Consider the following 12,912-nt stretch of genomic DNA (forward strand, 5'->3'; position numbering starts at 1 on the left):
TCAGCTCATCTGCTGCTGGAACCCTCATCCATGCCTATGTTACCACTAGACTTGACTATTCCAATGCACTCCTGGTCAGTGTCCCACTCTCTACCCTTTGTATTCCAAAACTCTGCTGCCCGTGTCCTAACTTGTACCAAGTCCCGTTCATCCATCACCCCTGTGCTAGCTGACCTACATTGCCTCCCAGTTAAGCAATGCCTCGATTTTAAAATTCTCACCCTTGTTTTTGAATCCCTCCATGGCCTCGCCCTCCCTATCTCTATAATCTCCTTTAGCTCTACAACTCTCTGAGATACCTGCGCTCCTCCAATTCTGGCCTCTTGCGCTTCCCCAATTTTAATCGGTCCACCATTGGTGGCCGTGCCTTCAGCTGCCTCGGCCCTAACCGCTGGAATTCCCTCCCTAAACCTCTCTGCCCCTCTTTCCTCCTTTAAGACGCTCCTTAAAACCTACCTCTTTGACCAAGCTTTTGGTCCCCTCCGCTAATATCTCCTTATGTGGCTCTGTGTCAAATTTTGTTTTAGAATGTTCCTGTGAACCGCCTTGGGACGTTTTGCTACATTGAGGGCGCTACATAAATACAAGGTGCTGTTGTTGTTGTTAGCACAATCTATTGGCAAGAGCCACAAGTCAGCATCAAACTTTATAACAGGACAGCTCCATAGAAAACAACAGCAACTTGCCAGGATATGAAGTCCATGGATAGAGTCAATGGTGCAAAGCCTCAAGTGAGGAGAACCAGTTGGGAATTCAGGCAGTGCGGCGGAGCGGACCTGGGTGTGGAGCGAGCAACGAGGAGAGGCAGAGCATAAAAGCGGCAGTGAGGTGAGGCCCGACCTGAGCGGTGGAGCGGACCTGGGTGTGGAGCGAGCAGCGAGGCAAGGCGGAGCATAAAAGCGGCGGCGAGGTGAGGCCTGACCTGAGCGGCAGAGTGGACCTGGGTGAGGAGCGAGCAGCGAGACGAGGCGGAGCATAAAAGCGGCGGCGAGCTGAGGCCCGACCTGAGCTGCGGAGTGGACCTGGGTGAGGAGCGAGCAGCGAGGCGAGGCGGAGCATAAAAGTGGCGGCGAGGTGAGGCCCGACCTGAGTGGCGGAGCGGACCTGGGTGTGGAGCGAGCAGCGAGGCGAGGCGGAGCATAAAAGCGGCGGCGAGGTGAGGCCTGACCTGAGCGGCAGAGTGGACCTGGGTGAGGAGCGAGCAGCGAGACGAGGCGGAGCATAAAAGCGGCGGCGAGCTGAGGCCCGACCTGAGCTGCGGAGTGGACCTGGGTGAGGAGCGAGCAGCGAGGCGAGGCGGAGCATAAAAGTGGCGGCGAGGTGAGGCCCGACCTGAGTGGCGGAGCGGACCTGGGTGAGGAGCGAGCAGCGAGGCTTACCAATTCAGCAGCGGGAGAGAGAGGTAAAAAGTAATCAAAGCGTGACGTCACCAGAAAGCAGGTAAGTGATTGGTTGGTGAGTATTTCTCTCTTTCTCCTTCTTTTTTCCAAACTTAAACTCTGTGGGTTATAGTTTCTAAGCTCTGATGTGTAGCAGGGGCTGCTGGTAACCAAAAATTTAACATAACTTAAAGGAAGTAAAGGGTAAGTCATGTCAGGACAGCTCAGCCCCTTAGTTTGCTCTTCCTGCACTATGTGGGAAATCAGGGACACTTCCTGTGTCCCTGACGACCACGTGTGCGGGAAGTGTGTCCAGCTGAAGCTAATGACAGATCGCATTGTGCCACTGGAGCAGCAGATGGATAGATATTGGAGCATTCATGAGGCTGAGGAGGTCGTGGATAGCACGTTCAGGGAGCTGGTCACACTGCAGGTAAAGGTTGCACAGGGAAAAAGGGAATGGGTCACCATCAGGCAGAATACTAGGCACAGGAAGGTAGTGCAGGAATCCCCTGGGGTCATCCCCCTCTCAAACAGTTATAATATTTTGGATACTGTTGGGGAGGATGACTTAACAGGGGAAGGCAGCAGCAGCCAACCTCCTGGCACCAGGGGTGGTTTTGCTGCACAGGACGGGAGGAAAAAGAGGGGTAGATCTATAGTGATAGGGGATTCTATTGTAAGGGGAATAGATAGGTGCTCCTGCGGCAGCAAACGAGACTCCAGGATGGTGTGTTGCCTCCCTGGTGCAAAGGTCAAGGATGTCTCGGAGAAGCTGCAGAAAATTTTGGAAAGGAAGGGTGAACAGCCAGTTGTCATGGTGCATATAGGTACCAACGATATAGGTAAAGAATGGGATGAGGTCCTAAAGGCTGAATATAGGGAGTTAGGAGGTAAATTAAAAAATAGGACCTCAAAGGTAGTAATCTCAGGATTGCTACCAGTGCCACGTGCTAGTCAGAGTAGAAATAGAAGGATAATTCAAATGAATACGTGGCTAGAGGAATGGTGCAAGGGGGAGGGATTCAAATTCCTGGGACATTGGAACCGGTTCTGGGGGAGGTGGGACCAGAACAAACCGGACGGTCTGCACCTGGGCAGGACCGGGACCAATGTCCTTGGGGGAGTGTTTGCTAGTGCTGTGGGGGAGGGTTTAAACTAAAATGGCAGGGGGTTGGGAACCTGAGCAGGGAGACAAAGGAAAGGGAAACAAGGATAGAAGCAAAAGACAGGAAGGAGAAAAACAAAGGTGGCAATCAGAGAAATCAAGGGTTTAAAACAAACATGGCCACAGTAAATAATAATTCTAAAAGGTCTAAGAGCATTAAAAAAAAAGCCTGAAGGTTTGTGTCTTAATGCAAGGAGCATTCGTAATAAGGTGGATGAATTAGCAGCACAAATAAAGGTACAGTAAATGAATATGACATGATTGGAATTATGGAAACATGGCTCCAGGGGGACCAAGGCTGGGAACTCAACATCCAGGGGTATTCAATATTCAGGAAAGATAGGCAAAAAGGAAAAGGAGGTGGGGTAGCATTGCTGGTTAAAGAGGGGATTAACACAATTGTAAGGAAAGATATTGGCTCTGATGATGTGGAATCTGTATGGGTAGAACTGAGAAATACCAAATGGCAGAAAACATTAGTGGGAGTGGTGTATAGACCCCCAAACAGTAATGCAGAGGTTGGGGATGGCATTAAAAGGGAAATTAGAGAAGCATGCAATAAGGGCACAGTAGTCATCATGGGTGACTTTAATCTACATATAGATTGGGCTAACCAAATTAGTAACAATACTGTGGAGGAGGAATTCCTGGAGTGTTTATGGGATGGTTTCCTGGACCATTATGTCGAGGAACCAACTAAGGATCAGGCCATCTTAGACTGGGTATTTTGCAATGAGAAAGAATTAATTAGCAATCTTGTTGTGCGAGGCCCCTTGGGTCGGAGCGATCATAGTATGATAGAATTCTTCATTAAGATGGAGAGTGAAGTAGTTGACTCAGAGACTAAGGTCCTGAATTTAAATAAAGGGAACTATGATGGTATGAGATGCGAGTTGGGTAGGATTGATTGGGTAATGTCACTCAATGGGTTGACGGTGGATAGGCAATGGCAAACATTCAAAGATCGCATGGATGAACTACAGAATTTGTTTATCCCAGTTTGGCATAAAAATAAATCAAAAAAGGTGACTCAACCATGGCTAACAAGGGAAATTAGGGATAACATAAGATCAAAAGAAAGGACATATAAATTGGCCAAAAAAAGCTGCTAACCTGAGGACTGGGAGCAGTTTAGGATTCAGCAAAGGAGGACAAACGGATTAATTAATAGGGGGAAAATAGATTATGCAAGTAAGCTTGCAGGGAACATGAAAACTGACTGTAAAAGCTTTTATAGATATGTGAAGAGAAAAAGATTGGCGAAGTCAAGCGTAGGTCCCTTGCAGTCAGAATCAGGGGAATTTATAATGGGGAACACAGAAATGGAAGACCAATTAAATACATAGTTAGGTTCTGTCTTCACGAAGGAGGACACAAATAACCTCCCAGAGATGTCGGGGAATATAGGGACTAATGAGAGGGAGGAACTGAAAGAAATCAGTATTTGTAGGGAAATTGTGTTGGGGAAGTTGACGGACTGAAAGCCGATAAATCCCCAGGGCCTGATAATCTACATCCTAGGGTACTTAAGGAAGTGGCCCTGGAGATAGTAGATGCATTGCTGGTCATCTTCCAGAACTCGATAGACTCTGGAACAGTACCCATGGATTGGAGGGTAGCTAATGTTACCCCACTATTCAAAAAAGGTGGCAGAGAAAAAGCGGGGAATTATAGACCGGTAAGCCTGACATCGGTAGTGGGGAAAATGCTAGAGTCCATTATAAAAGATGTAATAACAGAGCACTTGGAGAGCAGTGACGGGATCGGACAAAGTCAACATGGATTTACAAAGGGTAAATCGTGCTTGACTAACCTACTGGAATTTTTTGAGGATGTAACTGGTAAAATAGATAAGGGAGAACCAGTGGATGTGGTGTATTTGGACTTTCAGAAGGCTTTTGATAAGGTCCCGCATAAGAGATTAGCTTGCAAAATTAAAGCACATGGGATTGGGGGCAAGGTATTGACTTGGATAGAGAACTGGTTGGCAGATAGAAAGCAAAGAGTTGGAATAAACGGATCGTTTTCCGAGTGGCAGGCAGTGACTAGTGGGGTACCGCAAGGATCGGTCCTAGGACCCCAGCTTTTCACAATATATATTAATGATCTGGACGAGGGAATTGGATGTAGTATCTCCAAATTTGCAGACAACACAAAGCTGGCTGGGAGGGTATGCTGTGAGGAGGATGTTGTGAAACTCCAGTACGATTTAGACAGGTTGTGTGATTGGGCAGAAACATGGCAAATGCACTATAATGTGGACAAATGTTAGGTTATCCACGTTGGTGGCAAAAACAGGAAGGCAGATTATTATTTGAATGGCAATAGATTGGGAGAAGGGGAAGTGCAAAGAGACCTGGGTGTTCTTGTGCACCAGTCGCTGAAGGTAAGCATGCAGGTGCAGCAGGCGGTTAAGAAGGCAAATGGTATGTTGGCCTTCGTAGCAAGAGGGTTCGAGTACAGGAACAAGGATGCCTTGCTGCAGTTGTATAGGGCCTTGGTGAGACCGCACCTTGAGTATTGTGTGCAGTTTTGGTCGCCTTATTTGAGGAAGGATGTTCTTGCCATGGAAGGAGTGCAGCGAAGATTCACTAGGCTGACACCTGGGATGGCAGGAATGACGTATGAGGAGAGATTATGTCGATTGGGCTTGTACTCACTGGAGCTTAGAAGATTGAGAGGGGATCTCATCGAAACCTATAAAATTCTGTCAGGCCTGGACAGACTAGATGCAGGAAGGATGTTCCTGATGGCTGGGGAGTCCAGAACTAGAGGTCATAGTCTAAGGATAAGGGGTAAGCCATTTAGGACAGAGATGAGGAGGAATTTCTTCACCCAGAGAATGGTGAACCTGTGGAATTCTCTGCCACAGAGGGCAGTGGAGGCCAGTTCATTAAATATATTCAAGAAGGAGTTGGATATATTTCTTAAGTCTAAAGGGTTCAAGTGATATGGGGAGAAGGCAGGGACAGGGTACTGAATTTGGATGATCAGCCATGATCTCATTGAATGGCGGAGCAGGCTCGAGGGGCCTACTCCTGCTCCTATCTTCTAAGTTTCTATGTTTCTATGTTTCAGTGAGGCCCACGCAGCTTCCCACCTATTGCCAGGACTGGTGATCAGGCAATCCCCAGGAGGCCCCAAACCTGTTCGTTTTTACCCAAAATCTTACCTTCCTTCTGCCAGGATCGGTCATTTTCTAAAAAAAACTGCGCCCGCCCCTTCTTTAAAGGACCGGCAAAGAATCAGCCCTCACCAGCACCACATCCTATTCCACAGGCCGACCACCCTGTGAGGACATTAAAAGCTCCCCACACCCAGTCTCACTCCCTGCTTCCTCGGGTTTGACAGGAGGCCCTAGCTCTGCCCGGCCCCATCACTCCAAACACTCTGGCCTAGAAATTCAGTTGCGTTCGCCAGCCGTTAGCGCCATAAGAGGAGTAGATCTCGAGCGCTAGGCACTTAGCGGCCGGGCGCAGAACGGTCTGCGCCTACGCCCAACTTCAGTTGACATTTAGCGCCGGCGCAAAGTGTTTGCGCGCGCAGTATGACGTCATTTCGTCGTGCAACGCCGTTTGTGTGCCCCAAACCGGAACTTCAGTGGCGCCCGCCCAATGTGGGCGTGGCGCTGTTAAGAACTGTGAAGTGGAACGCAGCAGAGGCCCTGCGGGCCTCGGGGAGCGCTAATTAAAGGGCACTTAGACTTAACTATAAAGGCCAGCCATTTTGCTGCAATGACTTTAGTGCTACGGATTTCTGGACAGAGACCAAGGAAGAGACCTTACTGATTTGGGCCAACATAGGAGAGGTATTTTTGGCTTCTGGCCAGAGCTTGGAAATTTGACTCATTGTGATTTCACTGTTTGCAAGTATATTATGGGGGCTGCATGGGGTTCCAACCCTCAGTTCCAGCATTATGTGCGAAGGGCTCGCAGTCGCTGTGTGAGAGGGGCAGCCATGCCTAGACGCAGAGGGGCCATCAGGCGTCGGCAACGTAGGCCTTACCCACTCAGGGAATACCGCCAGCAGGTGTCCTATCTCACCATGACTGCCGCGCATTGTGTTAAGAGGCTGCGCTTCAGAAGGGAGGTGGTTGCAGAGATCTGCCAGCTGCTTCACAGAGATCTGCGTCCACAGCTGATGTGCAGGACGTCTCTGTCGGTGGAAGTAAAGGTCACGGTGGCTCTGAACTTTTATGCAAGCGGCTCCTTCCAAGCCGCTGCTGGGGACATAGCGAACACCTCCCAGTTCGCCGTGCATCGCTGCATCCGGCAGGTCACCGATGCCCTTTTCACAAGGAGACACCAATTCATCTCCTTCCCCATGACCCTAGAGAGGCAGGAGTAGCGTGCAGTCGGATTTGCGAGGATCGCCGACTTCCCCATGGTGCAGGGCGCCATTGACTGCACGCATGTGGCTATGCGGGCACCTATCGACAATGCCGAGGATTACCGCAACCGGAAGGGCTACCATTCCCTCAATGTACAGCTGGTGTGTGACCACAGGCAGCGCATCCTAGCTGTCAATGCCCGCTTTCCAGGCAGCAGCCATGATGCATTTATCCTGCGCCAGACTACTGTGGCTGACATGTTCCAGGCACAGCCTCCCCCAAGAGGATGGCTTATCGGGGACAAAGGCTATCCTTTGTGTACATGGCTCATGACCCCGCTCCACGCGCCCAGGACCCCTGCTGAGGAGGCATACAACGAAAGCCATCAAGCCACAAGGAACATCATAGAGCAAACGATTGACGTCCTCAAGCAACGGTTCCGCTGCCTGGATCGCTCCGGGGGATCTCTCCAGTATTCGCCGGGTAGAGTCTCCCAGTTCGTCGTCGTTTGCTGCATGCTGCACAACCTGGCTATCCGCAGGACTCAGGCACTGCCACCTCACGTTGGACCACCACCTCAGGAGGACGAGCAGGAGGACCATGAGGAGGAGGAGGAGGAGGAGGAGTACCAGCCCAGGAGGGAGCCACAAGGTCCAAGGGCCGTCCGTCGGCGGCTTATTGAACGACACTTCTAGGCCCCCTGTCAGGGAATGGCTTGTGGCAATGAAGGCACATGAATGCAGCCACTCCGCAAGCCCTCAGCCGGTTAACGCAACAACCACTTGAAACATCACACATGGACAAGCTGAATAAATAAAAAGCTTTATTGAACAAACTCAGGGCCCTTCCCACATGAAACCCAAAAACAGACAACACCCCCAAAAAACAGTCAAAAACATATCTCACTCCCACAACCTGGGGAGGAATAACAAAACTTGCCCATCCAAATGGCCTTCATCCTCGGCCTTACCAAAAGAACCCCCCGCATAGAGAACACAACCACCCCCATATAAAAAAACAATGGCCTTCATCCTCGGCCTTACCAAGATAAACCCCCCCATAGAGAACACAAACACCCCCATATAAAAAAACATTTGGCAACACACTCTACTTTGTGTGCCGAGAGGGCGAGTCCTTGTCCAGGCTTTTCCGGCCCCTGGCCGACCTGCTGCTCCGCCTCAACCTGGGCCCTGTGGGTGTTGCAAGGCTGGGGGAAGGCTCCTGAGGGGCATATTGCGTGACGGCAGGTGCCCTTGGGGGTCGGCCTAGACGAGCTCTGGCCCTCGAGGGGCCGGCTGCTGACTGCTGCAGCTGTGGCTGGGCAGCATCAGTCTCTCCAGCAGCTTGTCGCAGCGTTGCTGGGGGAGTGGCAGTGGCGGCTGCAGCAATGGGGGCAAGCTGGCTGATGCCAGGCGCTCGCTGGTCGCCAGAGACACTGGCACTCGGCCAGGCTGGCACTGCAGCAAGCGCAGCAATCTGGTGAAGGCCAGACCGCTGTGCTACAGCAGCGCGGCGGGTGCCCTGGCGATGCGTGCGTGACACAGCGAGTGTGGCAGCAGTGAGTGCCCGTACTGCCCTGGTCTGTGCCCGCATCAGACCATCCAGTGACTGCACGGCACCACTGATCAACTCTCCACTCGCTGCCTGTGCTGCCCTGAAGTCGTCCCGACTCGCGTCATGTGCTGCCCTGAATTCGGCCCGACTCGCGTCCTGTGCTGCCCTGAATTGTGCCCGACTCGCGCCCTGTGATGCCCCGAATTGTGCCCGACTCGCGTCCTGTGATGCCCCGAATTGTTCGAAACCCCTGGCCTGTGAGGCCCCGAAATTGGACACACTATGAGCCAGGGACTCAATGGCCTCAGGCAACCGTGCCACAACCCCCATGAACTCGGTGTGCCGACGATCCGAGTCCGTGGACATTTGATCAAGGAGGCGCACCTCCTGGGCGAGGACTGTCTCCGGACTGGAGGCCGGACTCTCCCTCTGGGGAGAAGGCCGCCGAGCTGCCCGACCCTTCCCGCGTGGCTGGACGCCACTGGGCCCAGCAACTGCACTCCCCTGCAACACTTCCCCCCTCTGGGGAGAATGCCGCCAAGCTGGCCGTCCCTTCCCGCGTGGCAGGATGCCACTGGGCACAGGAGCTACACTCCCCTGCAACACTTCCCCCTGGCTCTCCTCCAGGCAAGACGTGTCCCCTCCATTGCCATCCCCTGGCGTGGATGAGGGTTCCCCCGATGTGCCGCCTTCCTCTTGCTCCTCCTCGTCCTCCTCTTCCGAGGGACTGACACTCGCAGCTTCAGGGACCTCCTCCTCACCAGCTGAAAGCAGGAAGGCACAAGAGTAGCTTTAGAGTGAGGACAGGGCGTCAGCGAGGGAGGCATGAGTGGTGGCATTCTGCGCATTGGTCGGACAGTGGCAAAGGATGTAGATCTGAAGCGCAAGGGGAATGAGAGAGGTCCAAACGGTCATGTCCTTACCATTGGGGCCCAGCACAGGGTCGGCATCTCCAATTGCAACGGGGCCAATCACCCGGGCACCCATGAGTCGACCCACGCGCTCTTCCAGGTCACTGAGCTGCTGGAACTGGGCACGGCCTCCCCCGGTGACAGTCCGGCTCTTCAGATTCTGGGCCAGCTTGGCCTGCAAGAGAAAGGACGGCCTCTAAGTACAGTGTGGTGCCCTGTTGTTGTGTGCACTGCCTCCCATGGTCGAATAGCTTGGCCAGTGTGGTGCCCTGTTGTTGTGTGCACTGCCTCCCATGGTTGAATTGCTTGGCCAGTGTGTAAAGTGCAGAAAGTGCAATTGATGTTCATGCCAGCGCCATAGCTGCTGGATGAGGGCTGGCCATTAGGCCTTTGAGGTCCCTTTGCCCATAATGTGAGGTGCACATGCAAGGATGAGGAGGACACTGGAAAGGGTACTCACCCTGACCAACCGAGTGAGGTCGTTAAACTTTTTCCGGCATTGGTCACCAGTCCTGGGGACATCGCTGTTGGCTGTGACCCTCTGGGCGATTTCCCTCCAGGCTCTCCTGTACACCCTCTTGGGAGGCTTCTTGCCACTGTCCGGGAACAAGATATGGCTTCTCTTCTCCAAAGCCCTAACCAGCACCTTTAAATCATGGGCAGAGAAGCGCTGCGCTCGCTCACGGGCCCTCTGCATCCTTGCTGGCGCTATTTCTCTCCAGCAGCAGTGTTTAGGCCTAGCTGGAGGGCTGCAGTATCCAGGGCGTGGCAGCAGACCAAGTCGACCCTTCCCCCTTTAAGAGCTGGCCGGCGCCAGGGTGTCTGCTGTCAATCAAAACATGACCGCACCTGCGCTGCGCCCGGCCTCGGCGGTATCAGTCTGCACCGCCGGCTTAGCGCCTAAAGATAGGGGTGCAACGCCAGTTTTAGCGCTCGAGCAAACTCCTTGGCCAAAGCTACTGAATATCGGCGAAGTGGCCTCCACTTTCCGGCGGGCGCAAACTTTAGCGGCCGCCCGACTTTACCGCCCCAAAAGTGGCTATACTGAATTTCTAGGCCTCTATCTGCCCATCTGTCTGCACTGGATTTGTACATTGCCCTGAGTTTGTGAGATTGTGCAGATTAGCAGAAGATGATGGGTAAGGAAAGGTCAAGGACCATGCTGGAGGTGGTTTGGGTCACTTTATGTTGTACGTGTGGAAGGGACAGTTGTGTAAAGTAGCGGCTGAGGCACCTAGACTACTGTACCTTGTCAGAGTGTCTCAGCCTTCAGTCTGCCCAGTGACACTGGGATTTATGGAGCTGCATGCTCACCATTGGTGTCTGCCTCCTATTGTGGTATCGGCTCCGGATCGACTTAACTCCTCCATGGTCAAGCCTCCTTGTATGGGGCTTGCAGCCGATGACAATAGTGTAATCTTGGCAGGAAGAAAAGTCATTGCTGGAGATTCTCTGGCTATGACTGGATGGGTAACAGTGGAACCAGGCGAGTGCAGTCCCACCCAGCTGGACAATGGAGGAGAGGTGTTGGAGGAGGATGGTGTGGTCAACCGTGTCAAAGGCTGCAGGCAGGTCGAGGAGATCGAGGAGGGATAGTTCACCACAGTCACAGTCACGGGCTTTTAGTGACTTTGGTTAGCGCTGCTTCGGTGGTATGGAAACTTGGTTGGAGGGATTCAATGAGTGAATCTGAAAAGACATAGGGGGAGAAATTCGGTTGTTAGCGCCACCGATTAACGCCTAAAGAGACTGAGAAGTGGGGCGCTAGCCAATTTCCGGGCAGGCGCAAGGCGCCTAGCGCCTCACCCCATATTGAGCATGCATTTAGCGCCGGCGCTAAATCTTAGCGCCCGCTCATGGGCGCAGGCTGATTATGACGTAATTTGAGTGTGCAACGCCTTTTGAGCGCCCCGGACCGGAAATTCAGTGGTGCCCCCATCTGTAGCGCCTGGCGCTAATAGTGACAGCTTACCTGGACCTTACCAAGTCACTCTCGGGCTGGAGGAGCATTATTTAAAGGGGACTGGTGTGGTTTAAAAGCGGCAGCCATTTTTGGAGCACAACTTCCTTGAGAGCTACAAAGAGTTGTTGAGCTGCACACTGAGAGCCATTTGACCACTGAGCCAGCGCAGGCAGACGATCTTCAGCCTTCTGACCATCACCTTGCTGCTGGTGAGCCTTGACAATGGGGAACTTTCCTGTGGGCACTTATTATGGGGGCTGCATTGGAGGGGAACGTCCTGCTGCTGAATCATCTGGAAAGGGCACTGAGACGCTGGGAGAGGGGAGCGGGCATGGCCAGACGGAGGAGGGCCAACAGACGTCGCCACAGCAGACCTTACGCTGGCAGGGTTTTCCGACAGCAGTTTTCCTACATGAACATGCCGGAGGAGCAGTGTGTCAGAAGGCTGCGATTTAGAAAGGAGGTGGTGACTGAGCTGTGCCAACTGCTTCAGCCAGATCTGCAGCCTCAGATAAGGTGCAGGACATCTCTGTCGGTGGCTGAGAAGGTGCCTGCTGGCCTGAATTTCTACGCGAGCGGCTCTTCTCAGGCTGCGCGTCAGAGGCTGATCAGAAGTAGCTTCTAGGCCCCTCTCACGGAATGCTTGCTGCCATTCCAAGAACAGGAATGGAACCGGTCTGATACCCCCAAGCCTGTGAAGGGCAAGATGCATGTAAATAGAAGGCATGGCCATTGTAAATGAAGAAAGTGTTTCATTACACAAAATGTGGTTCCTTCAAACATGAGAAAGCTATGGCAACAGAAAGCAAAACTAATACACTGACACATAACTGCCTCTCACACCCGGGAGACTGTCCAAAACATAAATCACATTCCAACCATCTCCCTTGGCCTTGATTCCACTGCGCCAACCAAAGCATCCAATGCCCCATCAGTGAGGCGTTCCGCCCTCTGCCTCACCCTTTCCATGCCTTGCTAGGCTGGTGCGCCACAGGTAGGCTCCCACTGCTTTGATGGCCTACAAGGCAGTGAGTGTGTCTGGTGATGCCAATTGACCTGCCCCTTTAAGAGCTGGCCGGCGCCAGTGTGTCTCAGGGAAAGTGATTATTGACAGCACCCTCGCTGCGCCCCACCGCCACGAAATTGGGTTGCGCTGCCGGGTTAGCGCCTTAAGAGTAGCGTGCAGTGCCTGATTTAGCGCCGCAATCACCTTTAAGGGCGCTGCAACCCAATATCGCGCTAGGTGGCGCTAAATTGCGCCTGGCGCTAAACTTTGCGCATCGCCAGGACTATCGCCCCAAACGTGGCTATACCGAATTTCTAGGCCATAGAGACATGGAAATGAGGGCCATGCTGAGCTTGAGAGCCATTGGCAGTGCCATCCGTATGTTGAATGCTGTCTGTAGGAGGAGGCTCAGCTCTGCCACTGTCTCCTTCTTAAACTCCAGCCTTGGGATGTAGTGCGCCTCACTCATTGCCAGCTAGCTGTGCACGCATACCCAACGAGTAGTAGTGATGAAGGAAAGGGGGATAAAGGGATGTGGGATCAAGGTAAGCACATGGGATTAGGAGACAGCCCTTGTGGAGAGAAACACCAACAGGGACTG

At 52.6% G+C, this 12,912-nt stretch overlaps 1 protein-coding gene across 1 annotated transcript; it reads left to right on the top strand.

Moving 5' to 3' along the window:
• The first annotated feature begins 1,590 nt into the window (after positions 1-1,590).
• LOC147113706 (uncharacterized) lies at positions 1,591-2,672 on the top strand. The gene has a single exon (XM_085994034.1). The coding sequence runs from the start codon at positions 1,591-1,593 to the stop codon at positions 2,539-2,541; it is 951 nt and encodes a 316-aa protein (XP_085850160.1). The 3' UTR covers positions 2,542-2,672.
• Positions 2,673-12,912: the final 10,240 nt, after the last annotated feature.

This window comes from Somniosus microcephalus, chromosome 8 (assembly GCF_052327205.1).
Source record: "Somniosus microcephalus isolate GS21.2 chromosome 8, FLI_Smic_1.0, whole genome shotgun sequence".
Lineage (NCBI taxonomy): Eukaryota > Metazoa > Chordata > Chondrichthyes > Squaliformes > Somniosidae > Somniosus > Somniosus microcephalus.

Bases quoted from the DNA above. Each gene is read 5' to 3' on its own strand.
- LOC147113706 (XM_085994034.1), top strand. From the start codon at position 1,591: ATGTCAGGACAGCTCAGCCCCTTAGTTTGCTCTTCCTGCACTATGTGG.